This window comes from Phoxinus phoxinus (assembly GCF_949152265.1).
Source record: "Phoxinus phoxinus genome assembly, chromosome: 3".
Lineage (NCBI taxonomy): Eukaryota > Metazoa > Chordata > Actinopteri > Cypriniformes > Leuciscidae > Phoxinus > Phoxinus phoxinus.
Genome location: NC_136878.1, coordinates 43,771,968 through 43,799,760, shown reverse-complemented (window position 1 = coordinate 43,799,760; position 27,793 = coordinate 43,771,968). Strand labels below are relative to the sequence as shown.

General features: G+C 37.1%; 2 protein-coding genes across 2 annotated transcripts; both read left to right on the top strand.

The window, feature by feature from the left end:
• Window positions 1-2,571: 2,571 nt before the first annotated feature.
• Window positions 2,572-18,934, top strand: slc25a11 (solute carrier family 25 member 11). Its single transcript, XM_079606382.1, has 8 exons — window positions 2,572-2,787; window positions 5,937-6,089; window positions 6,777-6,983; window positions 7,785-7,875; window positions 8,498-8,588; window positions 13,317-13,416; window positions 15,554-15,605; window positions 18,358-18,934. The coding sequence occupies exons 1-8, from the start codon at window positions 2,717-2,719 to the stop codon at window positions 18,511-18,513; spliced, it is 921 nt and encodes a 306-aa protein (XP_079462508.1). The 5' UTR covers window positions 2,572-2,716; the 3' UTR covers window positions 18,514-18,934.
• A 563-nt stretch (window positions 18,935-19,497) lies between these two features.
• Window positions 19,498-27,536, top strand: spag7 (sperm associated antigen 7). The gene is made up of 7 exons (XM_079606381.1): window positions 19,498-20,070; window positions 20,561-20,628; window positions 20,728-20,816; window positions 21,616-21,700; window positions 23,085-23,174; window positions 23,391-23,547; window positions 26,664-27,536. The coding sequence occupies exons 1-7, from the start codon at window positions 19,941-19,943 to the stop codon at window positions 26,780-26,782; spliced, it is 738 nt and encodes a 245-aa protein (XP_079462507.1). The 5' UTR covers window positions 19,498-19,940; the 3' UTR covers window positions 26,783-27,536.
• Window positions 27,537-27,793: the final 257 nt, after the last annotated feature.

Genomic DNA, 27,793 nt, shown 5'->3' with positions numbered 1-27,793 from the left:
CCACACTGTAAAAAATGTGGCTGCGATTAGTTAAAATTTGTTGAGATAACTTAAATATCCAACTTAACCAAACTAACCTTAAGTTAACTAAACTTAATATTTTAAGTCAAGCTTGAACACATACTTTTTAAAGTTGAAACAATGTTGGATTTTAAGTTGTGCTAAATAATCGCAGCAATTTTTTTTACAGTGCAACGAACATACGAGTCTCCATAGACTCCATCTGAGCCACTGAGGACACCGTAGTTTAATTTTATTTATGAAGGAAATGTGCAGAAGAAAGTCAGAAAAGTATATTTACACAAATATATATATATATATATATATTTTCAGTTCAATGCTGGATTTGTGCAAAAGATTAACATGACAGTACATGCTAGTAGTAGTCCACGAGTTGATTCGACTTCACTCCACAACAACTATACATACATTTATCCACTAACCATTCAAAAACGTCCAGTTGCATTCTAAAAGTTGTAACTTCTTCCAGAGTCTTTCCATTAGTGTCACCGCTACTTACAATTTATGACATTTTGGCTGAGATTCTTCAGTACTGTTGTTCCCGGAGTATTCAAAGCAGGAATCACGATGTGTTAAAGCTCCGCCCTATTCCGCAAAGGGCGCGGGGACTCGGGGAGCAGCAGCTCATTTGCATTTAAAGAGATAAAACTGTGTTTTTGCTTACACCCAAATAGGGGCAAATTTGACAAGCTACAATAAATTATCTGTGGGGTATTTTGAGCTGAGACTTCACAGGCACACCCTGGGGACACCAGAGACTTATATTACATCTTGTGAAAAGGGCCATAATAGGTCCCTTTTAAATTAGTTAAATAATAAAAATATACTTTATGTATTTAATCTCACTTTATTAACTAATGCCTTTGCTGCTGACCTTTGATAATCCAATTCAACTAAACCAATAAGCAAAAACTCTACTTTAGATAAACCACATTTGTGTTTCAGTTTGTTTGTTTTTATTGCTTAAGAGCGTTGAACGTTCTTCTCTTGCATCCTCTTCTTCTGCCGTTCAGAATGGCAGCACAGCTGAAAGGACGCAAATTTGCATTACCTTCACGAATTGCATTACCTAGACACGAACACAACGCATCCCTGAAGTGTCAGCAGAGATTGTGGCAACTATGGCGCTTTTCCACTGCATGGTACGGCTCGGTTCGGCTCGGTACGGTTCGACTCGGCGCGGAACGGTTCAGCTCGCTTCGCTTTTCCACTGCGTGGTACGACTCGACTCGGTACGGCGCGGTTCGGTTCGCTTTAGCTCGGTTGCTTTTCCACTGCAGTTAGTACCGCTTCAAAGTGGGTGGGACTGATCGTTAATAGTTGTAGGTCCGGTGGTAGCCGTGAGCGGCTAAGAGCTGTACTACTTCCGCTCCTCGGCAACCAACGAGAGGAACGTCTGCACCTCGTCCACTGACCACGATTCAGCCATTTCTTGTTTGAACTTTTTTTGTCAAGTAAATACTCTAAAAACAGGTGCTACCGCGTTGGCTGTTGTCTGGCTATTTAAATCTAGCGGGTTTAGTGTCTCGTGTCGCAAATACAATGACGCTGAAGTGACGATTCTGTCTGACCAATCATCTGCAGTGTTTTCACGTCACATTGTAGTATCGGTACGGTACGCTTGGAACCTCAACACAGAGCTGGTACCATTTAAAGCGAGCCGAAGCGAGCCGTACCGTACCGTACCGTACCATGCAGTGGAAATGCGCCATAAGCGTGCCGTACCGAACCGAGCCGTACCATGCAGTGGAAAAGCGCCAAAGCGTGCCGTGCCGTACCGAACCGTACCGTACCATGCAGTGGAAAAGCGCCACTAGACTCTCCCCTGTGAAGGCCTCATCGACACGACAGCCATCGGCACTGATCCTCAACAAACTCGTCTTTATACCGGCGTGACTCCAATCTTAAACCAGATGGAACTGGAAAAATATTCGGATTGTTCCAAACCAATCTGACTTCTGACCTATGCCTGAATCATAATCATGTTCGTTCGTTGTCCAGAGGAGAACTGCCCCCGACATATCAGGGCCATTTTATGATTAATTGAAATACATTTCTTACATACGGTTCCTTTAATATTCAACAATATTATTGATCTGCCCGCATTGACACGATTATATGAGAACTGAACTGAGCTGGACGATGACTTCACAGTTTTCTCCAGAGCGGCTATATATAATTATAATGAACTAAATTAATAACTTTTTTAGAACAAAAATTAAACATCACTGAGCTTATTTAAGATGGACTGTGACGCTATTTTCTTCTGGAAAAAAATGTTGTTGCATTATTTTCCTGTTATCTCTGTAAAGCTGCTTTGAAACAGTATTGTAAAAAGCGCTTTATAAATAAAGGTGACTTGACTTGACATTGACTCTTCCAGTGTACATTTGCATTTATTTTAGGTGTTGCTGTTGATATTAAATTGCCATTGGACCTCTGCAGTGGATTTAATTCTCTCTTTTTAAAGGCTCAGAGCGGAAAAGAAAAGGCGTGTATGTCTCTTTAAGACACAAAATTACACGTCACGTACGTGCTCAGCACCGCGAGTGAAAACTCGTATGTGATTGGTCCAAGCGTGTTCCGCTTGTCGTGCGCGTTCCAGGCGAGTCACCTTGCTTTGCTGTACACAACAGCAGAAGTATATCAGCAGAAGCGAAGGTGTCCTACAGAAACCCGAACCAGCACTGCAGCCATGGCAGCGCACACGGGCAAACCCAAAACCTCGCCCAAATCTATTAAGTTTCTCTTCGGTGGCTTGGCTGGGTATGTATGCGCCTATATGCGTTGAATGCCTATGCAGCGGCGCTCTCTGTTGCATGGGCTTGAATTGAATGAGCAACTGATGAGAGAGTGAGATTATTGATACGTGTCATCCGTTATCCGCTGCGCGTGCCATTGATCAGAATCAGCATAAGGAGTTTATGTGATGTGTTATGGATTTTCTTGTATCTGTCCTGTAGTGAATGAATTTGCAGGCCCAGAGAAAGCCTGGTAACGTTAACCCCGTGTCAAAATTTGAACTTCAGTTTAAATGTCACGCGTCGTCATGTGTCACTGAGGAATGTACGGTTGTAGGCCCTCTTTTGTTACTTATATGTTGCCAAAAGACTTGTCTCAAACCTTTAAATATTAAATTCCATTCCTAAATATATTAATACAAATTTAAGACAACATTAAGACAGTTCCCTAACACATGGACTCTCTGAAACAAATACAAGACCTTTAAATCAATGCTATTTCTTATACAGGTTGTCCTTAGGCAAATGTTAAAGTCACCATGAAATCAACATGGACAATTCTTGTTTGTTTGTTTTTTTAATGGATTTTTGCTGTATTTATTATGAAAGATTTATCCTTGCTCATAATCATTTTCCTAAAATTAATTGCCCTCCTAATCTTTATTCAGAATATCTTCCCCTCCCTTGACATCTCTTCTCTTCTCTGATGACATGTTTAATGGCTCGGGGGCGGAGCAACCTGTCACTCACATGAGATCCACCAATAGCAAACCACCTCCATACAATCAATTCCCCACGAACAAAATCAATTCCCGCACTAGATTTCCTTTCTTGACCGAGAAGCTTTTTCACTCGGATATAGGATATCGCAACTTTCGTTTCATGCACACTTTAAACGCATAATTGCCTTTAGGGATGCATAACGATTAATCGCAATTAATCGTTTGCAGAATAAACGTTTTTGTTTGCATCATATACGTGTGTGTACTGTGTATAATATAAATATACAAACATGCATGTATAATTTTAAGAAGAAAAAAAATTATATATTAAGTATTTATAATTATATATAATATAAATTCTATTTAAATATAAAAATGTATATAAACATGTACATATTTTTTAAATATATGCATGTGTGTGTATTTATAATGTGTATTTTGTTTTTTATTTTTTTGTACTTGTTTTAATGAAACTGTGTTTTTTGATGAAATGTGTTTTAATGTATGTTAAGTATTGTTGAATGTTTTTATGTATTTTACCTGACATCACACCTGCCCAGGGACTACAGTTGAAAATTAGTCAAGTAGACTAAACTGGCACATTTACATTTTCATAAATGTTGTTAATGTGCACTGTCCCTGTAAATTTAAACTTTCTAAATAAATAAATAAATAAATACATAATTATTATACACAGTACACACACGTATATGATGTAAACAAAAACTTTTATTCTGCAAACGATTAATTGCGATTAATCGTTATGCATCCCTAATTGCCTTATTTGTGTTTAACTGAGCCAAAGTCTAAAGGATGACACCATAAATGCATTAGTTTAAAAGGAAATTAATTTGTTATAAAAAAAAAAAAAGAAACAGCAGCTGTCTATTGTATTATAAATTCACAATACATTTTAATCTTTATTTGGAAATAGTCTCAAAGGATCCTGATGAGATTAAAAGGAACAGGATGAACAGATAATGGATGGACTGAGATTCCTACAGGAGTTCCCAGTTTTCCAGTCATTCTTCTGAATTTTCCAACTGGGATATTTTATCCTTTTGGGGGATCATTTTTGTCCTGTAGAGAAAAATTCATATTAGTGTCATTATCTTTTTATTTATTTATTTAAATTTTGCTAATTTTAACAGGATTCCTTCAGGATGAGAACAGGGCTTTAAAGTAAATAGACAATTTAGCGGTAACGCGTAACACAAAAAGGTGCATTAGTTAATGTATTAACTAACATGAACTAACCATGAACAATACATTTGTTACTGTATTTGTTTATCTTTGTTTACATTAGTTAATAATAATAATACAGCTTTTAATTGTTTATTCATGTTAGTTCACAGTGCATTAACTAATGTTAACAAGATTTTAATAAAGTACTAGTAAATGTTGAAATGAACATTTAACAAAGATTAATAAATGCTGTATAAGTGCAGTTTATCATGCTAACTAATGTAGTTAAAGGGCACCTATTATGACATTTAAAATGTTCCTAATGTTGTTTAGGGAGTCCCCAACAACAGTTTTACATGCATGCAATGACAAAAAACACTTTTGTTGTCGTATAATATGCATTTATTTTTACCTGATTTGCTCACCGACTCCCAAATGAATCGTTCAACGACTCATTTTTCAAACCCCTCCTCTGCGCGACGCTAATCTGCGTTGATTGGTCAGATGACCCAGCAGTGTTTACAGAGATAATACTTATTGTTTAACACGGAGTACAATGATGCTTTTATCAATTAAATTGTGTTATAATAATTATTATAGTCCACTGCTTTGTAGTTTGTAGTAAAAAACTAAAAATAAGATAAGAAATGTAATGTTATGTTAGCGAGCATAGCCCAGAGTTCATATTGTAAAAGCACAATCAGTCTTTGGCTCGCGAATCCAAGTTTGATTGCATTTAAGTTGGTAAAGCAATCGTCTTCAAAATGGCGCGAACAAAGCACAAGGCTCGGACTATACTTCTGTGGTATAGCTGTATATATGAATTGTAGCCACTTAGTCTTCAAATGCTCCTCCTTGGGCAGATGAAAAAAGTTTGCTTTTGAGCCGCACTTCAGAACACAGCGTCTGGTCCCATGATGTTTTTCCTGCTGGCCTTGGAGCGCAATAAGTGGGCGTATCGTATTCAAATAACTTGACAAGTTGACGTCATCTAGTCAGAGAAAAAGCTTCGGTCTTCTAACCATTCATAAAAATGACTCAGAGTCGACTCTTACTTTTGAAAGACAACAACTTTATATACGGTGCACTTTCATATTTCAAACTTTGCAGGATGTTTTTGTTCACTTAGATCTATGTTACACACTACATGAAAGGTACATTTCAAAATTCCATAATAGGTGCCCTTTAAATAATGTTAACTACTGAACCCCTTATTGTAAAGTGTTTCCGATTTATCTAACATGCATGCATTCTCTCTGATCTCCAGGATGGGAGCAACAGTGTTTGTGCAGCCGCTGGACCTGGTGAAGAACCGGATGCAGTTGAGCGGTCAGGGCTCCAAGGCTCGCGAGTACAAGACTAGCTTGCACGCCGTGGCTAGTATCCTGCGCAACGAGGGCATCGGGGGCATCTACACCGGGTAAGAAAGAGAAACACGGCACAACTGCGCTAGGAACCCAGCGTTGTAGATTAGTGAGGTACACTTTCACACAACAGGGCAGTACAGAGTAAAGAATTTGAATTAGGGATGCATAACGATTAATCGCTATTAATCGTTTGCAGAATAAAAGTTTTTGTTTACATTATATATGTGTGTGTACTGTGTAAAATAATTGTGTATTTATAAATACACACACATGCATGTATATATTTAAAAAATATTTACATGTTTATATACATTTTTATATTTAAATATAATTTATCTTATATATAATTATAAATACTTAATATATAAATAGATTTCTTTCTGAAAATTATACATGCATGTTTGTATATTTATATATACATAATTATTATACACAGTACACACACATATATGATGTAAACAAAAACTTTTATTCTGCAAACGAATAATTGCGATTAATCGTTATGCATCCCTAATTTGAATGAATAATTTAATTAATCTTTTTTTGTTTTTTAACATTAATTTTTACCAGACACTGGATGTGAGAAACTAGGGAGCTCTAGCTGGACATCCTTACTGAGTGACTGTAGATGGAGCCCATAGCTTTACACAAGCAGTAAATATCTGATTAGGTTTATATCTGATACATATACCTCGTATGTCTCACTACGCATTTATTCTGTCCCGTGTTTTTACTTGCAGGCTTTCGGCGGGTCTGTTGAGACAGGCTACCTACACCACGACCCGCTTGGGCATCTACACGGTCCTGTTCGAGCGCATGTCTAAAGCGGACGGCACGCCTCCCAACTTCTTGATGAAGGCTTTGATCGGAATGACCGCTGGGGCCACGGGGGCGTTCGTCGGGACTCCGGCTGAGGTGGCGCTCATTCGAATGACGGCTGATGGGAGGTACACTTCACCATGATTCATGATTCACCTAAATAAATCACTTAGGCAACGTTCAGACTGTCAGTCCAAATCTGATTTTTGTGCTTATCCGAAAGTGTGAACGGCAAAAAATCACATGAAATGTGATTTTTACAAATCTGTTTCAAGCTACATTCAAATGTGGTTTGAAATCCTATTCAAATCGCATCCGTCTCAGTCTGATCGCTCTGGGGTGCGTTTCCCTAAAGCATTGTTAGCCAAATATGTTAGCAAGTTCTGTTGTTATCAGGATAGTTCAACGAGTCGGTGTTTCCCGAAATCATCGTTCCAACGAACATTCGCAAACAGCATCGCAGAGTTGTGTGGTTGGAACGACAGCTCTCAACCTGTGATTAGAAGCATAGTTTCTAGTTTACAAAACATGTGGACTTAAAAAATCCTTATCTTGAGCAAAATAAGCAAGCTGACATTTAAATTTTCAGTGCGTGTGAGGTAAAAGGACACAAGCTGTTGAAGCTCCTGTGCCGGGAGCAGCAGCTCATTTGCATTTAAAGGGACAGACACAAAACGGTGCGTTTTTGCTCACCCTCAAAAAATGACAACTTTAACATGTAATATAAAAATATTTGTGGGGTATTTTGAACTAAAACTTCACATACACACTCTGGGGACATCAGAGACTTATTTTACATCTTGTGAAAAGGGTATTAAACCACCCCTTTAATATCAATATCAACATTGTTATCTTATTAAAATATTGAAACGTTAAAAAAATATTGAAATGTTAATAAAGTATCACTCCTTTATCTCTTTCTTGTCCAGGTTGCCTCCAGAGCAAAGGAGGGGTTACTCAAACGTCTTCAATGCCCTCATCAGAATCACCAGGGAGGAAGGAGTCACCACACTCTGGAGGGTAAGTGTGTGTTAGAAGAACATGGTTTGTGTGTAATCTTGTTACATGTGCGGTGCGCTAATAATCTAGATTGCAGATGTTTGTTCATGCATTAGAGTTTTATGTTTTGTCCTACATCTGGCTTGTTTTACAATCATTTGTGAGACTTAAACCCCTTTCACACATGTATGCCGGAAAATACACTAATAATGTGTCCTGGGATTTGTCCCGGGATCAATCGGATTTTGGTTCATTCACACTGCCAGTGATTTTTTGGATTCTGTGTGTGCGTTCACACACATCCCTTAAAAACACGTGACATCGATGTGACATGTAATGTTTTAGCAATTAGCGATTGGTAATTTTCCGGGATCAATGAGCTGTGTGAAAGGGGCTTTAGACTATTATTGGGATTTGAATAAGACTGGCTCGATTTTAAAGAAATCCTGGAACTAAATTAATTTTCATGATCTTTGATTCTTTTACCAATGCAGATCTAACACCGCTCTGAAAGTCAACTGTGATGCTGTGCCGCTACCACTGTAAATGTACATAAATGATGTTTAGCTTGCAGAGAAAAAATGGGTGCTGCAAAATCATACAAAGACTAATGAGGTGTGTTTTTGTTTTATTTCTAATGTAGGGCTGCATACCCACCATGGCCAGAGCAGTTGTTGTGAACGCAGCCCAACTTGCTTCATATTCCCAGTCCAAACAAGCGCTGTTGGACTCTGGTATGGACCTTCTTTTATCTTATCAGTCACAAACACGTAGTGTCAGCCCTTCTAGGAAATCTAGCAAATTCCAGATTCTGATGGTATCTTGATGTACATGATTAGCTGATCTTGGTGGTTAATTAGTTGGACTAAGCACAAATCAACCATCTCGGTCAAGATGGTTAGGCCATGTGTCCACCAAAGCGTTTTTAGCCAGCTGAAAAACGCTAGGCGCTCTGCTGAAAACGCCTAGCTGTGGGCGCGAGAGCGTTTTGGCAGATTAGTCACTTTGCTTGTTATGATATGGAATATCCGCAAAAGTGTTACTAGTAGGGATGGCCCGATACCACTTTTTCCAGGCCGAGTCCGATACCGATACTTTCATTTTTGATACTCGCCGATACCAATACCGTAACCGATACCTGTATTTTTATTTTCAAGTAATTTAATTCATGCATTTGTCATTTTTAAATGTATTGGTAGAGAAACCAAAAGAATGTCAAATCATATTTGTTTATTAAATGTAAACTTAATTTGTTCATCAAATATATTTAATGCACTGCATATTCATTACTGTATAAATTAAATATAGATGGATCTTTTTGTGAAGTTACAAAAAAAGGTAGCCTATTTAGTCAAGAGATAATCCTTTGTCTGGTTAACATTAAAACACAGCAGCAGATTAATTCAACTGCTGCCCCTTTAAGGCCGAACGCACGGACCCCATTTGAATTATACTGTCTACGTTCACTTGACATATAATATACTTTGTTTACTAGGATACTCGCCAAGACGGGCGTTTTTACATAGTTTTGTGTGAATTCATCCGTACAAGCGCAATAGTGAAATAATTCCACTCAGTGTTCGCGCGCTGTCTGAGGCGATGGTTTTCGGGGCGCGCGCTTTGGATGTTTGAAGTTCATGTAACTTCTTGACCTGCAAATGTCCTGTAATAATGTCGTTAAACATAAATAAGGTAACAGTTCATGTTTTACTTACATATACGATTTAGTTTTAATCCAAATATACGTGCCGAGTGCAATACGATCAGCAATCCAGAGCATTCAACAGAAGTGCTCTCTCTCTCTCTCTCTCTCTCTCTCTCTCTCTCTCTCTCTCTCTCTCTCTCTCTCTCTCTCTCTCTCTCTCTCTGGTTAGTTAATGTTAATAATAAGCTACATGCCTCGTTTTACTTTCTTTGCCATTGACATCCGACTGAACTACAAACTTTCCACTGACGTCTGATGCGCTCGACCAGCTCGCGCTTCGGTGCCGCGGCGCGCTCAATCCACTGCGCGTTTTTCTCTTATCAGCTCGCGCACCACAGCTATATAGGCGTTACTATATTTTGTTTAATATTTCACTAAAAATGATACATTTACTTCATAGACAGCCTTCTTTTTTATCCCCATTATACTTTCTGTTGTCAGTGCTTCTTTGTCTGGACACAAACACTGTACACACGCTGCCTGGTATCGGTTGTTGGTATCGGGGCGCTTTTACGAGTACGAGTACGAGTACATGAGCTCAGTATCGGGCCGATACCCGATACTGGTATCGGGCCATCCCTAGTTACTAGTATCTCATTTCACACATATTTTGTTTCTGTGTTGATTCTATATTAAAATGTCTATACAATGTAACGCCTCTTGTTTTAAATAATTTTGTTCCAGTATTGTGCTTGTTGTTGTCATCCGTTGACTAGAGATGCACCGATTGATCGGCTGGTGACTGGAATTGGCTGATTTTGAGACCGGTGACCGGCCGGTCAGTCTGACATATGCTGATTTTATGCCGGTCAAATGCACTCGGGCGCCGCATGATTAACATCGCGCAACATTAGCATCACACATGCACACGGAGCGCACATGTCGAGTGAGCAGCATTGAAGCGCGGGTTTTGGCGCAAGTGAAAGCACACTTTTGATGGACAAAAAATATGATTTCACACAAAAAGTGCCCAAAATGCACAGAATTTGCATGTCTAGTGAGTGTGTTTTAACAAGAGCTGGAGTAGGTGTAGTAAACTTTTTCCTTCGTCAAAGTAGAGACCAGGAGACGTTGGGATATCTTTCAAGCAGAAGTTGTTCTTTATTGAGGACTTCGCTTGTGCTTTGCTGTAGGTCCGTCCAACAGTCTGAACTGTAACAGTGTACTTTCAATTTATGTACATTTAGGGGCAGGGATTTACATTGTGATGAGAAATGAAGTATTACAGGTTTTGGAACCTGACCCAGTTAGCATAACTATTCTCAAACGCTGAGACGCGAGAACATGGTTGGCAGGATTCTCTTGCTGAAACAGGAGCTCCAAGAGCCAGTTTTCAGTAATCTAACAAATACAGAAAACAGGACTGACCGGACTCTCTTGCTGGAAGTTTCGCAGCTGATCTAAACATTTAGTCTCTTTACTTTTGCAGTTTCCTAAATTAAACATTTATTAAATTTGTTATTCTTCATAGGCTATGTCAGAAAAGAAAATGAAACTCAAAAATATTTGTAGAAAATGTACCCATTTAAACTTGTTTTATTATTCCGTTTGGGTAAAAGTATATGGTGTTGTATAAAAAAATATATATAGAAAATAAATATTTGTGTGTGCTGTAAAGTGGTTAGAAAAAAATGAAATCGGAACCGGCTAAAATCGGTATCGGCCGGTCAAACTCAATGAGAAATCGGAATCGGCCTAGAAAATTGTAATCGGTGCATCTCTACTGTGTTGTATAAGCAGAATGTGGCGGTTGGTCGGTGTGGTATTAGTCCCTCCCTTCCTCCACTGTGATTGGACGGCTGTGACAGTGACAGTGATGAGCGCTGCGTTTTACCCAAAGTTGAACATTCTTCAACTCTCGGCGACCTGTTGGCGTGAAAAAAACGCTCAGCGCCTCTTTACGCTCATGCCGTTTTAAAAACGTGGCACTCCCATTGAAAACAATTGAAAATACGCCAGCCGCGTGAACTCTTTGGTGGACACACGGCCTTAGGATGGAAAGAACATTCTAGACCAGCAAGAAATCATCTGCCATGCTCCAAAAGCCTGCACGACTGTCCAAAATCTTTCCCTTTTTTGTTTGTCATTTGCTTGTTTCTCACCGAGAACAGCTTTGTCTGTGTGTGCAGGTCATAATTTTGTTGTTTGGTGCTTGGTTTTTGATTGTAATAAAAGAAAAAGCATTTCTGGCATCAGAGTTCTGCAGGTACCTGACGGGTGAACCACTATTATTTGATGTAACTGGTGGAATAATATTTACGTTGTCATTTGCGATGCATGTCGGGAATCATGAGGCACAGGCGGACTGCGGCCCAATAGCCAAGACTATTTCGAATTCGGTTGATAGGCAGATGCTTTCAAACGGTCTAGTGCATATTGGGTTCACAATCTGAAGACAGTCAAAGGTTTATATTTACAACGTGTTTTGCAGAGTTGAGCATTAAAGTCAATTGCGCTGATTTGAAGTGATTGACAGCTTCAGTTATTTTATAGGGATCGCTCTTTGCTTACTTTCTGTATATAGTCTACTCGTAATACAAGTGGGGGTTTTTTATGCTGCTAAGTGGACCAATGGCCACATATACAGTATCCTGCAGAGTTTCAGAAGAGTCAATCGTATTTTAATGCGGGTCACAGTTTTGGTCTTTGTCAAACGGGTTTGGGTCGGGTAAGGAATTAAATTAGTGGATTTAATTAGTGTGAAGTTTACCAAACAGGACCCGCGGTGTGGGACTCTGCCTGGCATTGGCAAGTAGTTTTGGGTGAGGGTAAATGTTTGTGGTAACACTTTATAATAAGGTTCTATTGGTTAACTTTAGTTAATGCATTAAGTGACATTAACTAACAATGAGCAATATATTAGTTCATTGTTCCAGTATGTGTTAATCTTTATGAACATTAGCTAATAAGAATACAAGACAACTGTTCATTGTTAGCTCAGGTCCGATAAATAATATTAACAGAAACAACTTTTGAATAATAAATGCTTTAGAGATATTTATCATTGTTGATGTTAACTAATGTTCAGAAATTAAACCTTATGGTTTGCATTGACACTGACAGTGATTTGCAGCGGCAAAGTGACTAGAAATCTTTCGCTTTCCAATAGAGTTGATGATTTGATGAGATGGTTGCCATTGCTGGTAATGCAGATGGTGGCAAAGTAGACGGTTGAGGAAAGTTTCACTACTTCTTTCTTTTTTTTTTACAAATGAACAGAAACATGATCCAGCACTTAATAATAAGATCTTGCATGATCTGTATCCTATGGGATACCTTAGTTGACTGCATATTGGAGAATGACATCTTACATTTAACCGGCAATACATCCTTTTTGTGATCAAACTGGATGTGGGTTGCGTTTCCCAAAATCATCGTATGGCTAAGTAGATCTTAAATACCAGTAGTGCAAATAGGTTCTACATTTAGACTTATAATGCCTTTGGAAAAACTTGCCCAGATCAGTTTTGCAGCCCAGCAATAACATCATGACATCCAGTAGTAGCAACACCTATGTGTTTTTCATAATTCAGTTTTCACGTGGTCAGTTCAGAGTGTTTTTTTTTTTGTGAAAATGTTTTATAAGCAATGTCTAAATGTGATTCAGATGAACTAGTGATTAACCAATCACTAACTGGTATTTATTTACCCAAGTGTGGATGTATCGACGTGTGTTCTTCGAGTTGTAGAACTGAGGACAATCTGAAATGTACTGCAATGATCCATTTCAAATATCTCTCTACTTGTGTTTGTGCAGGATATTTCGGAGATGATATCTTGTGTCATTTCTGTGCCAGTATGATCAGTGGACTGGTCACCACCGCTGCCTCCATGCCAGTTGATATTGTTAAGACCAGGTACAGTTTTACTTCCTAATGAAAATTTAAATGTATTCACCCTCATGTCGTTCCAAACCCGAATTACTTTCTGTCCCTCCATTTAAAGTCTGTTCCCCCAAAATTGTGATGGTTTAGAACATTCATAAAGAGATCGTAAAATAAAAAACTCATATGAATCGAGTGGTTTAATCGAAGTCTTATGAAGCAACATGATTGCTTTATATGATGAATGTATTTAATTTGGCCTTTTATTCACATATAAATATTGATCTGCAAACTTTGGCATTGAATTTTGGCAAATAGAAGCTCAAGCATGCATGCTTGATGTGTGTGAGAACCAATGAGGTTCATTATCACACGTCACACAAATACGCTTGAGCTTCTTTTTATTTCGCTGATAAATATGTGAATAAAAGCCTGAAAGTCAATCTGATCAGCATATAGAGTGACTTGGATTAAACCACTCGATTCATATAGATGTTTTAAAATCTATTTATTTACGTTGTGGGTGAATAGACTTTCAATGGAGGAACAGAACAGAAATCTCTCAGATTTCGTTAAAAATATCTTCAATTGTGTTAAAAATATATTCAATTGTGTTTTTTAGGATGCACTGAAGTCTTATGGGTTTAGAATGGCATAAGAGTAATTGATGACAGAATTTTATCTCTTTAATCTCTTTAAACAACTATAACATGCATGATAACTAGCGATGAATATGTTGACTGAAGCCGACAGTTACCGGTAGTTAATAATTAATTTCCATTTTATGGTCCAACACCAATGTGACAGATTTCAAACCTGCGATTGCATTCACAATAAAGGCTTGAATCTCTAATATATGACCGATAAATTGTGCATCCCTAATGATAACCATATCAGCATTACTTTTCTTTGCCATGTGGTTTATATATAGTTTTATAAACAAAACATGTTTATAAGGAACTGGCTTGATGCCAGGAGTTGTCAGTATTGCAGAAACATCATAAACGGTTTAAAGTTCTAAACCTAATATGAATTACTATTAATAAAATGTTTCTGGAAATTTTGCATTGGTTTTGATAGATACCAAAACTATCAAAATATAACATTGTATGATGGAAGGATGAGTGCAGGTCAACGAAGGTAGTTGACAGAGTATGTTTTGTTCAGATGTGTGCCGGAAAAGGTTGTAAATTCTGGAGCTGATAAGTAAACTAACGGCTTTAAGGGACCATTATTTATTATCTTATAACGTATACATGCTAGTGGTCAAAGGGTTTTTCAATGCCTGATTACAGCTACTCGTATGTAGAGAGCAAGGTGGCCAATACACACATCGCCGAATATACATGCTGTATAAAAGATATTGAATTAGGTTGGAATGGCCAAAATCACAGCAACTGCAATACAGGTGAAACTCGAAAAATTAGAATATAGTGCAAAAGTTCATTTATTTCAGTAATTCAACTTAAAAGGTGAATTACATGCAAAGTGAGATATTTCAAGCCTTTATTTGTTATAATTCTGATGATTATGGCTTACAGCTTATGAAAACCCCAAATTCATAAGCTGTAAGCCATAATCATCAAAACTATAACAAATAAAGGCTTGAAATATCTCACTTTGCATGTCTATATAATATATTAGTTTCACCTTTTAAGTTGAATTACTGAAATAAATGCACGATATTCACATTTTTCGAGTTTCACCTGTATATCACAATAATTATTGTTGCTGGAAATTCAACATATGTTAACCATTTTGATACTATATATGATAATGTTAATTTTAAAATATTATATGACATTCTTATAATAGAGCATTGCACTAACACCAGGTTCATGTGTTTGTTTGATGAATGATAAAAACTTGATTGCAATGTAACTTACTTTGTATTAATAGCATCTGCCAAATGCATAAACGTAAATGTCCAAGGTACTTCATCTCATTCGATTATTATTATTTCCATTTTTAAAACTTGGACGCAAATCAAAAGATAAGATTGCACACAACAAATGAGTAACTCATTAAATAAGACATGACTTAAAACAGAAGACTCAAAACATTCATTCAAATCATAATTTTTTGCTGATTCTCTGGTTGTTTTCTGTGCAGCTGTTTTGGGTAGATATTGTGCTGATTATGCTAACATATATCTCATTCTTTTCAAAAGAATCCAGAACATGAGAATGATTGATGGGAAGCCGGAGTACAAGAATGGTTTGGTATGTTCTTAACTCACTCATAGTCACTCTCTTGCTGCTTTCCCCCGTTACTCTGTCTGTTTTAAGCTACTGATCTCAGACAGCTAGAGATGTGACCTTTCAGTCACGTTGCTGTAGGGACAAATCAGAAATGGATTAAGTTTCAGGAAAAGCTTATTTCTGCCACAAAATTAAAATAGGTAGTTGCAATGTTTTTATATACCAATTCTGACTACCGGTAATACTTTTTATTTAGAATTCTGAGTTTATGTAAAACCTCTGGAACTGGAAACTCTGAGCAATTCTGACTTTTCCCCCAGAATTCTCCGTTTACATCTCACAATTCTGACTTTTCCCCCCAAAATTCTCCGTTTACATCTCACAATTCTGACTTTTTCCCTCAGAATTCTCAGTTTATATCTCACCAAACTGACTTTTCCCGCCAGAATTCTCCGTTTACATCTCACCAAACTGACTTTTCCCGCCAGAATTCTCAGTTTACATCTCACCAAACTGACTTTTTCCCTCAGAATTCTCAGTTTATATCTCACAAAACTGACTTTTTCCCTCAGAATTCTCAGTTTATATCTCACAAAACTGACTTTTTCCCTCAGAATTCTCAGTTTATATCTCACAAAACTGACTTTTTCCCTCAGAATTCTCAGTTTATATCTCACAAAACTGACTTTTTCCCTCAGAATTCTCAGTTTATATCTCACAAAACTGACTTTTTCCCTCAGAATTCTCAGTTTATATCTCACCAAACTGACTTTTCCCGCCAGAATTCTCAGTTTACATCTCACAAAACTGACTTTTCCCCCCAGAATTCTCAGTTTACATCTCACAAAACTGACTTTCCCCCCAGAATTCTCAGTTTACATCTCACAAAACTGACTTTTCCCCCCAGAATTCTGTTTATATTTTACCAAACTGACTTTTTCCCTCAGAATTCTGTTTACATCTCACCAAACTGACTTTTTCCCTCAGAATTCTCAGTTTATATCTCACCAAACTGACTTTTCCCCCCAGAATTCTCAGTTTACATCTCACAAAACTGACTTTTCCCCCCAGAATTCTGTTTATATTTTACCAAACTGACTTTTTCCCTCAGAATTCTGTTTACATCTCACCAAACTGACTTTTTCCCTCAGAATTCTCAGTTTATATCTCACCAAACTGACTTTTCCCCCCAGAATTCTCAGTTTACATCTCACAATTCTGACTTTTCCCCCCAAAATTCTCCGTTTACATCTCACAATTCTGACTTTTTCCCTCAGAATTCTCAGTTTATATCTCACCAAACTGACTTTTCCCGCCAGAATTCTCCGTTTACATCTCACCAAACTGACTTTTCCCGCCAGAATTCTCAGTTTACATCTCACCAAACTGACTTTTTCCCTCAGAATTCTCAGTTTATATCTCACAAAACTGACTTTTTCCCTCAGAATTCTCAGTTTATATCTCACAAAACTGACTTTTTCCCTCAGAATTCTCAGTTTATATCTCACAAAACTGACTTTTTCCCTCAGAATTCTCAGTTTATATCTCACAAAACTGACTTTTTCCCTCAGAATTCTCAGTTTATATCTCACAAAACTGACTTTTTCCCTCAGAATTCTCAGTTTATATCTCACCAAACTGACTTTTCCCGCCAGAATTCTCAGTTTACATCTCACAAAACTGACTTTTCCCCCCAGAATTCTCAGTTTACATCTCACAAAACTGACTTTCCCCCCAGAATTCTCAGTTTACATCTCACAAAACTGACTTTTCCCCCCAGAATTCTGTTTATATTTTACCAAACTGACTTTTTCCCTCAGAATTCTGTTTACATCTCACCAAACTGACTTTTTCCCTCAGAATTCTCAGTTTATATCTCACCAAACTGACTTTTCCCGCCAGAATTCTCAGTTTACATCTCACAAAACTGACTTTTCCCCCCAGAATTCTCAGTTTACATCTCACAAAACTGACTTTTCCCCCCAGAATTCTGTTTATATTTTACCAAACTGACTTTTTCCTCAGAATTCTCAGTTTACATCTCACAAAACTGACTTTTCCCCCCAGAATTCTCAGTTTACATCTCACAAAACTGACTTTTCCCCCCAGAATTCTGTTTATATTTTACCAAACTGACTTTTTCCTCAGAATTCTCAGTTTACATCTCACAAAACTGACTTTTCCCCCCAGAATTCTCAGTTTACATCTCACAAAACTGACTTTTCCCCCCAGAATTCTGTTTATATCTCACCAAACTGACTTTTCCCCCCAGAATTCTCAGTTTACATCTCACAAAACTGACTTTTCCCCCCTGGAATTCTCAGTTTACATCTCACAAAACTGACTTTTCCCCCCATAATTCTGTTTATATCTCACAAAATGGACTTTTCCCCCCAAAATTCTCAGTTTACATCTTCAAAACTGACTTTTTTCCTCAGAATTCTCAATTACATCTCGCAATTCTGATTTTTTTCCCCTCACAACTTTTTTATATTTTTATTCTGTGGTGGAAATTGGCTTCCATGAAAACTTCTTAGTAAACCGTGGATCTGAGCTGCGTTGCAGGTATTAGAGCACCAACAGTAACGTTTAATCAGCAGGTCGGGATGCATGACTTGTTCAGTACCATTGTAATGGTTATACACTGGATAAAATACTAAGTAGTGTGAATACACTTGTGCAATAATTAAATGTCCTTTTATTATTATTTTTGTTGTTAGTCGTATAGTCTCTAACACTTCCAGCCTTTCTCTCATTCTTTTTCTTTCTTTAGGAGGTATTGGTGAAGGTCATAAGAAACGAAGGATTCTTCAGTCTGTGGAAGGGTTTCACTCCTTATTATGCTCGTCTTGGGCCGCACACAGTTCTTACCTTCATCTTCCTGGAGCAAATGAACAAGTTATACAAGACCTATTTCCTTGACTCCTAGATATGTCCTTAGGGTCATCAGGGGACAGCACAGGCCATACTTCCACATTGTTTTTCTCCCACATCTGGTTTCCCAGTATAGTTTCTGTTTTTTTAAGGTTGGTAACAGAACCAATGTATGCAGTGGATTATGGCCTTTTGCTGTGGTGGTAACAACTGTGAAGACTATTTGGACTCTACATTGCATAGACTGACTGATTATATTATAGATTGAATTAAATGAAGGTATCGCTCACTCCAGTAAGACCCCTGTTTTAGTTTTAAATTATATTTATGTAATCCCCCTCCCACACACACACTTTTCCTCAAAGGTCAACAACTGTACTGACCTGTCAACAGGCTTAGTTGTAACTTGTGAGGAATCTTTGTCAATACAGATGCGAACCTGTATTCTGAGTGAATCATAAAAGACTTTTCTCTTTCTTCTCATAATTATTTTGAATCTAACCAGCATACACACAATTGTGTGCAAAACACTTAACCTCACATCAGCATGTCTTACCATAAAGACTGCTTTGCATTGAACATTTGGTGATGTTTGCTTGCATTGAGCACAATTAACTGGACACTGTTACTGTGTAATAAAGATAATGAGGTGTGTAAAGGCCAATACCACACCAGCGAGATGCTTGTGCTGTATTGAAGTCTGAGGTATTCATTTTCCAGTCTGAGGAACTGTATGAAAGTCACAGTGGAATTATTGATATAATTATTGACACTTGATATTTTCTTCCTAGTAGGCATTGATTGCATTTTTGTTTTTAAAAGAATGATATCAAACGAGACCATCTATTAAAAATAATCCTGCTATTTTGGCTTTCATCAAGGAAAGAAACGTTTTCATTTGCTATGCAGAAACAACAAATTAAACAATTTAACAAAACTAGTTAATTAATCAGCGCTGTTTTAAGTAACATTTCATTAGTAAACATGAAAACATGATTTTAAAAAAATATAAAATGTTGATATAATATACTTTGTTGTTGTATTGCGGGGTGTAGAACAATAGTTTATTCTTGCTTAATTTCTATACATGACATGCACCTAAAAATAACAAATTGATAATTAACCAAACATTATTTTTTATAAATATTCCGTTCAGAAACATAATTAATAAAAACCTTTAAAAATAGACATATTCTAAACTGAGAGTAAAGAGAGTCAATGCGTGAATAAATGAGCAGAATAAACGAAAAACTGTTTCTGAATGTGAATCTTAAAACTATCAAGAAACATAATATAACATGAAAAGCATTTTTGTAAAAGTTTCTACATGATAAAACCTATGTAGCATTTGCTCAACTACACAAAGACTATTCATCGTACGCCTGGGTGTTTTTCTTTAGATTCAACCCATTAATTTGGATTTAATGACGTCATTGTGAAATCCGCTGGTTGGACCACATTACCCAGAATGCAATTTCAAGAATGCAGCATGCAGCGAGTTTCCGGTCAGAATCAGACAGTCCAAAGATGGCGGACCTCCTGGGCTCGATCTTGAGCTCGATGGAAAAGCCTCCAACCGTTCACAACCAAGAAAGCCGACGGAAAGCTAGAGGTACCAAAGTTTTAATTCTACAAATACACTTCCTTGTAGCTGAGAATATGAAACTGAGAATGCTTGTAGATTTACAAGTGGAAATAAACAAATATCCGAGTGCCCTCTGCGACACTAACTCTGCAATAAATATAACCAATCACCGCCTGAGAAATAATACATGACCGTCCATACGTCATCTGTTGTTGAAAATCGTCTCGACGTCATATCTGGTTTGTTGATGCCTTCTGTGGTTGATATAAAACTGTTTTATAAATAGGCCAGCCGTACATTTGCTTAAAAGCGTGAATAATCTATTGCAAGATAGCAGTTCAACAATAATAGCCAAGCTTTGATAATATTACAGCCACAGCTATTTCATAAACAATGTGGACAATGTTCAATAAACTGTCTAATTGTTCACTAATAACTCCAACGGTGCACATACAGGTGTTGCTTACGAAATAATTTTTGTCTTTTTTATTGTATTTTCTGATTATTTTTTGTGCAGAACAAGCAGCCAGACTGAAGAAGCTCGAGGAGGATGAGAAGAGAAAAAAAACTGAGTTTAGGAGAAAGGTACTGCTTTTCTTTGTCTCACATAAACCCATGACATCATAAGCTTTTGTTTATGAAAATGAGTGTGATTTTTTTTTTTTGATTTTTTTTTTGCTTTAGATGGAGAAAGAGGTGTCAAGCTTCATTCAGGACAGCAAACTGCAGAAGAAGAAATATGACCCAATGGGAAAGATCGAGAGAAGCATATTGTGAGTTCAACACAGTGTTATTTACTACTATAGTTTTACTATTATTAATAGAGATACTATTATAGTTTTAAAGTAATATATTGAATTGGCTTTTATTTTAATATTTTTCAGTTTGGATTTTAAATTTAGTTGACATTTTAGTCATTTGTGTGTTTTTTGTTATTATTATTATTGTTTTAAATATGTTTATATATTTTATGTTCATTTTGTTTCCATTTTAGTTATTTTAGTACATAACATTAGTTGTTCTTAATGCTTTATGTAATATTGCAGTATTTATTATAAATGATTTGTCCATGCACATAGCATTTTTATTTATTTATTCATGTGTCCTTGTAAATCTTTCCTAAAAATATACATCACAATAAAGTAGGAAAATACTATCACAACTTCTGTTTCATGCTGACTTTAAACTAAATGAAAAACATTGTCTGCAGCTCATGCTTAAAATAAACAGAATGATATCGTCCTTTTCACTGTTTATTTTTTTGTATATAAATTTCTTAAGACATGATGAGGTCTTCTGCAAACTACATGCTATAGAAGCGTGTTTGCAGATACTCTCGATTAACAAGGTAAATTCCTAGATTAGGGTTACATTTTATGCCCTTCAGAATGGCATAAGATCTTCTCAGAGTCTATAACATTACCAACTGTGATTAATCAATGTTAAAATACATTTGTTTTAAATGCATTGGCCGTTCTAGTTTAATATTAAGAAACAACTATAAGTAAGCCATGGCTAGTTTTTTTGATTGGTGTACCGTACAGTTCATGCTAACGCCTCCACTTCTCTCAGGCATGATGTGGCCGAGGTCGCAGGACTGTCGTCCTTTTCCTTTGGTGAGGATGAAGAGAGCAGATACGTCATGCTGTTTAAAAAGGTATGTATTGAAGACAACTTTCTCTCCGGAGGATCCTTGTAAATATGTTTTCTTGTGTTTAGTAGTATACTGTACATCGGCATTTTTTAATTCTGTTTGCACCAGAGTTATCATAGTTAACTGAAATGAAAACTTAAACCGTTAAAAAAACTTTTTTTTTTGCTTGAAATAAAATAAATGTTTACAAAAATTAAATAAATGTACGTTTTTTTATATATTTTATTTTAGCTCAATATTTCTCATTTTCTTTGTTTATCTTGATGTGCAAAAAGAACTCAAACTAAAAATAATAAAAACTATATAGACATTTAAAAAGTGGCAAAAATAAAAAAATACAAATGAAAAAATAAAACAAATTCTCACTTTTATTTCTACAGCGCATTATGCTATACAGATTTTTTCAAAGCGGCTTCATAGCGATAAACAGGAAAACTACATTATGCAAAATACAACAATTATGTAACAACTTTTCAGCTGTAAATCAGCTTTTCAGAAGGAAATAGTGTCCTTATCTAGTTCAAGTCAGTTCAACGTTGATTCAATTCACTTCAGTAATTGTGTTAATTTAGCAACGTTTGTCAATTATGAAACAAATATGATTAATCTATAAAGCAGCTCTACAGAAGACAATAGTGCCATCATCCAGCTCAAGTTTTGTCCTCTGAATATTAACTGTCTGTTTAATCCTGACTAAGCCAAAAGGGACAGTGGTAAGGAACCAAAACTACTAGGGGTGTAACAATATATCGTGTCACAATACACCACAATACTAAAATGCAACAATATATGCATCTTAGAGTGACAATATTTATTGTGTATAGTTCACCCAAAATTAAAATAACTGTGTGAGGGAAAAAAAACTAGTTTTCAGAGTTTAAGTGTCAGTACTACATTAAACTGCTATATATATAATGTATAATAATGCAATGGGGGGATATTTGTGGGTCCTGATAATGCCAAATGTGTGATGTTACCAGTAAAAAGTGGCCTACATTATTTTTTATATATCTAGTCAGAGACAAGCATATTCGTCTAAAATAATTCAGTACTATTTTCAGCTTCAGAATTATGGATATTTTTATTCTGGTGTCTCTATTGTCCTGTGCTTTGGGTTTCCAGCACTACATCCAAGCCTATTTATTTACACACACAATGTAATACCAAATTTAGCCTTTTAATCAACAGTACATTTTTTGTTAACCTTAATCATATGTCTTGGAGTATCGCAATAGTATCGTATCGTGAGATCAGTATCGTGATATTTATCGAATTGTGAGATGAGGGTATCGTTACATCCCTAAAAACTACCTCATAAATCTATCCTAAATTTATGAACACTGTGTAATAATGCTTAGTGTGTTTGGTTGTGTGTTTGTTTTTGAAGGAGTTTGCACCATCAGATGAAGAACTGGAGGCTTATCGCAAAGGTGAGGAGTGGGACCCGCAGAAAGCTGAGGAGAGGCGTCGACTAAAGGTAAGAGGACATCCATACAGAAATCTGTGCAAGAGCAGCAGTCTGTCAGGCTTCAAAACCTCAGAACGTCAGATAAGCAGAGAAAGTCATTTCATAATCTTATAGAGCTTTGTTATGAATTCATATTTCTGTTGGGAAGTATGTGTCTAATTGGATATCCTGTATTTGACTACTTCTTCGAACACATATTTACATGTTTTTCTGCACTCTCTTCAGGAAAAGGCTGCGCTGGAGATGGAAGCGGCCAGTCGCAGTGTGAAGAGGCCTGCGTCGCCCAACTCAAACTACAGGGACAAATACAGCCATCTGATAGGAACGTCTGCTGCTAAAGACGCCGCACACACGCTGGAAGCCAACCAGGCATATGGATGTGGTGTGTATATTAAACACGTAGTAAAAACACTTTACATCTATATCACGCAGTTCTGTGTCCTCTAAATAACTAACGAATAAAGTATTGCGCATTTAGGGCATTTTACACTTACATTAGTTATCCCCGGGTAAATGTAATCCTGGGTTATCTTGCGTCACGTTTCACACTGCTCATACTTTAACAATTAAATCCTGGTTATTCATAAGCTGCTATTTCAGACTGTAAACTCCTAAACCCCGGGTTCACATTCTTCTCGGCATATTTGCGTTGTCAGTGCCACTGATTGGACGAAGGCAGCGTGTGATATTGTTATAAAAAGACTCTAGGATTGTGCATCCTCTATATATTGCTGACTATACCATCAAGTTTTTCCCGAATGGACTTTTCGTACTATAAAGGTAAACTAGAAAAAACTGCACGGGCCAAAAACTCCAGCCCTACTCGGCCCCAGTCCGACAACGCCTGCAATTTTTCAGCCCGAACCCAACTCGAGACCAACATCAATATCACTTTAAAGGATAACTCCGGTCAATTTTAACATTGAGCTCAATTTTTAGTAAATTTGGAGTGCTGTCAATACAGAGAACAACGACAAAAATCGGTGTTGCCTACACCTTGTTATTCTCTTTTTAAAATTTGCTCCCTATTGACTTGAATGGGGCAAGTTTTAAACCTGCTTTTATCCTCTTATCATCCTTGATGTGTCATACAAGTGCCCAGCCATGTTGAGTGATTCCTTCAGAGTGAACACGGTGAATCTGACTGCAGTAGATGTGAAAGATATGAATAAAAATGATGTTATATCAGCCAGCGCACAGACCTATATTTAGTTCCTGTTTTCGGTCGAAGTCCAAAGTAGTCGATTGTCGAGTTCACGCGCATAGGTTTAGTTACTATGATCACGCGCGTGAACTCGACAATCGACTACTGTGGACTTCGACCGAAAACAGGAACTAAATACAGGTCTGTGCGCTGGCTGATATAACATCATTTTTATTAATATCTTTCACATCTACTGTAGTCAGATTCACTCGTGTTCACTCTTAAGGAATCACTCAACATGGCTGGGCACTTGTAATGACACATCAAAGATGATAAGACTAAGAACTGGTTAAGTTTAAAACTTGCCCCATTCAAGTCAATAGGGTGTAAATTTTAAAAAGAGGATAACACAGTGTAGGCAACACCGATTTTTGTCGTTGTTCTCTGTATTGACAGCACTCCAAATTTACTAAAAATTGAGCTCAATGTTAAAATTGACCGGAGTTCTCCTTTAAGCTCTCTCTGTCGCGCGCGGTCTCTGCTACATGCAAACACTCACAAGTCACACGCTACTAAGAGGTACACTTTTATAATAGGCCTGAAACATCATGCCCACAAAAATTGGACGGACATTACAGAGAAGCATAAGCATGCAGTAGAGAATATAGCGCTACGGCATCCAACCGCAAAAATAAGTAAATAAACGCCCTACCTTTCTTTGCTTTTAAGTAACTGAAGAACAATTTTCAAAACAATGTTCAAAAATGAAGAACTCTTCGCCAACTGGCTAATGTTAAATAATATTAATCTGAACTTTTATCAACTCCCCACGCTCCAACTTCTCCCTGATGCTCTGCATGGTCAACTGTCACCTGTTAATGCAAGTGAGTGACGCGTCGCATGCGTATTGCGTTTGTGTTGCTTAGGCGATTTATAATGTAATCAATATAACAATATTTCGTACACACTATGTGACGTGTGCTCTGCCCGTATATTATGGGCACAATGAAAAGAGAGAAGCTAAATAAGCCCGAGTCCGACCCGCGCTGTAAAGAAAAAAATGGCCCGAGCCCGGCCCGATTGGGCTTAGCGTGTCGGGCTTGCAGACCTCTAGCTCCAAATAGACAATAAATCCTTTTGCTTCAGGTGCGCAGAGCCAAGGGAATACTTGAAAACGAGCAAGAAGGTTGTTGGCCGCCTACTGAATCCAGTACAGACTGAAGAAGTCTAGCAAAACATTTTTTATTGCATCGTGCAAAGTGCATGTGAATTAAAAACAGGTATACACGAGCAAGCAGACGCTTTAGTTCATTGCTATCCTTAGTGCTCAGTAAGCACTTTACACTATAAAGCTATGAACTCTCTTTTTCACTGCAGTTGATGCATTTTCCGTCACCATGTGACATTTTTCCACACAAACGGCGAAACTACTGTTTATACAACACTGTGTTTCTGTGACTGCCCAAAGCACATAATATGAGGCACACAGTGATGCAAATAAGCTGTTTAAACTGGACGCGTCAAAACAAGTGAACTTGTCCTGTTCTCGACAGACTCAAGTGTGTGGATTACGTCAGAAACTGAAGTCCAGTGTAGACAGCATCACTCATTATAATGGGTTTTATTTGCTTTTGACGTGACGCTCGTCCAGTGTAGCTTGATTAAATAAATGCTTTGTTTATACTGTAATGAGTAGGATGTTTTAAGCTATGAAACTTGCAGGACGTTTTAATGGTACAAAGACCATTATGTGGCAAAAAATACATGCAAATTTGATTTCTCATGTCATGACCCCTTTAAATATAGAAACTGGAGAGCTTTTTAACACACAGTGGTGTAGCGAGTGACGTAAAATCTTCAAAAATCCTTCAGATTCAATTACAAGTGGTCACAGGAGATGCATGTTACTGCCAGGGGGAAACATGGGTAACACGTTAGTTTAGGGTCCAGTTCTCACTATTAACTAGCTGTGTATTACTAGGATATTGGCTGTTTTTTTAGTACTTGTAGTTGTAAAGCACATATTAATGCCTTTTTATGCATGACCTAATTCTACATTCCTAATCCTACCCAATACCTAAACTTAACCACTACCTTACTAACTATTATAAAGCAGTAATTAGGAGTCTATTGAGGCAAAAGTCTTAGTTAATAGTGAGAATTATTGCTAACCCTAATCTAAAAGTGTGACCAGAAACATGTAACCGACTCGCCTGGCCTCTTGTCATGAGATCACAACACTGGTCGTTTACCAGACGTAAACCGCATATAAGAAGTAAATCAATTTTGGTTTCATACTGACTTTAAACCTTTTGTCTTTTTTTTACCATGTGTGTTTACTCTCATTGTTACAGTTCCTGTGGCCAATAAGAGAGACACTCGCTCCATTGAGGAAGCCATGAACGAGATCCGAGCCAAGAAAAGGCAGAAGAAAGGCGAGGAAGAAGGAGCTGGCAGCGGCAGCGGTGTGTGAGGGGCGTGTGTGTGTGTGTGTATATGATCAGTTGGGTGATAGAACAGTATTTTACTCCTATGACAATGTTTTACACGAACAGCAGGGTTTGGTAAAGATGAATTTATGCACATAAAGGCAGTCCAGAACTGCCACAGTATAAGCGCACTGTTCAAAAATACTTTGAACTCTACATTACTGTCCCAAATAATGTGTTTTTAAAGGTCATTATTAGAATAAACAGAAACATGTTGTTTAATAATATAGCAAATCCCTGTGTATTTCGGCATGGTGATCTCTATTAGCTATTTAATGTTATCTGTTAAAACACATTTGGTTTTATTATAGTTTTCATTTGCATTTCTATTGATTAAAACAGTCATATTTATTGTCTTGACATAACTGGTAGTTTTGACTCCATGGATATTTTAATCGTGTTTATTTTAAGTCATGAGACAGCATGTCCTTAAACTAGTAGTTTCTTGTAACTGTTCTTTTGGTTTGTTTTAAATACATTTGGGTAAGGATATGTTTTAAGTGTACATTGTGTCTTTTATATACAGGTGTTGAATTCAGTCTGTTTGCATTGAGCTCTAATAAAGCATATGTATCTCATCTCATCTGTATCTAACATATGCTGTCCATTTACACTGGCTAATCATCATCCTGGGTCATGGACCATGACTAGATGGATCAAATATGATGCTAAATTGTATGTAAGTCGACTGTAATGACATAAAAACGTTTCAAAATAAAGAGTTGTGCTAAAGGCAAATCGTATTCCCTGTCTCTTTACTGATTGATGGTTTACCCTTTATTTACCCTTCAAAAAAATCGTGCATATACCATGAAGGTTAATTTTCCTGGTTATTTATAATATTTACTACAATTTTAAAACCTTGCCCTATTAAAACATTTTTTTTTTATTCATTTAACATTTGATTTAATTAATTTGCCACTGGAACTTCCATCACACTGCACTTCCTTCATGAATCCCCAGGTGGATCCGCGCACCCTCATTTGAAATCTCAG

Coding starts and splice junctions, on each gene's coding strand:
- spag7 (XM_079606381.1), top strand. CDS start 19,941: ATGCAGCATGCAGCGAGTTTCCGGTCAGAATCAGACAGTCCAAAGATG. Junction 23,175..23,390: donor AGGAGAGGCGTCGACTAAAG/GTAAGAGGACAT, acceptor CACTCTCTTCAG/GAAAAGGCTGCGCTGGAGAT. Junction 23,548..26,663: donor CAACCAGGCATATGGATGTG/GTGTGTATATTA, acceptor TCATTGTTACAG/TTCCTGTGGCCAATAAGAGA.
- slc25a11 (XM_079606382.1), top strand. CDS start 2,717: ATGGCAGCGCACACGGGCAAACCCAAAACCTCGCCCAAATCTATTAAG. Junction 6,090..6,776: donor ATCGGGGGCATCTACACCGG/GTAAGAAAGAGA, acceptor TTTTACTTGCAG/GCTTTCGGCGGGTCTGTTGA. Junction 8,589..13,316: donor ACAAGCGCTGTTGGACTCTG/GTATGGACCTTC, acceptor GTGTTTGTGCAG/GATATTTCGGAGATGATATC.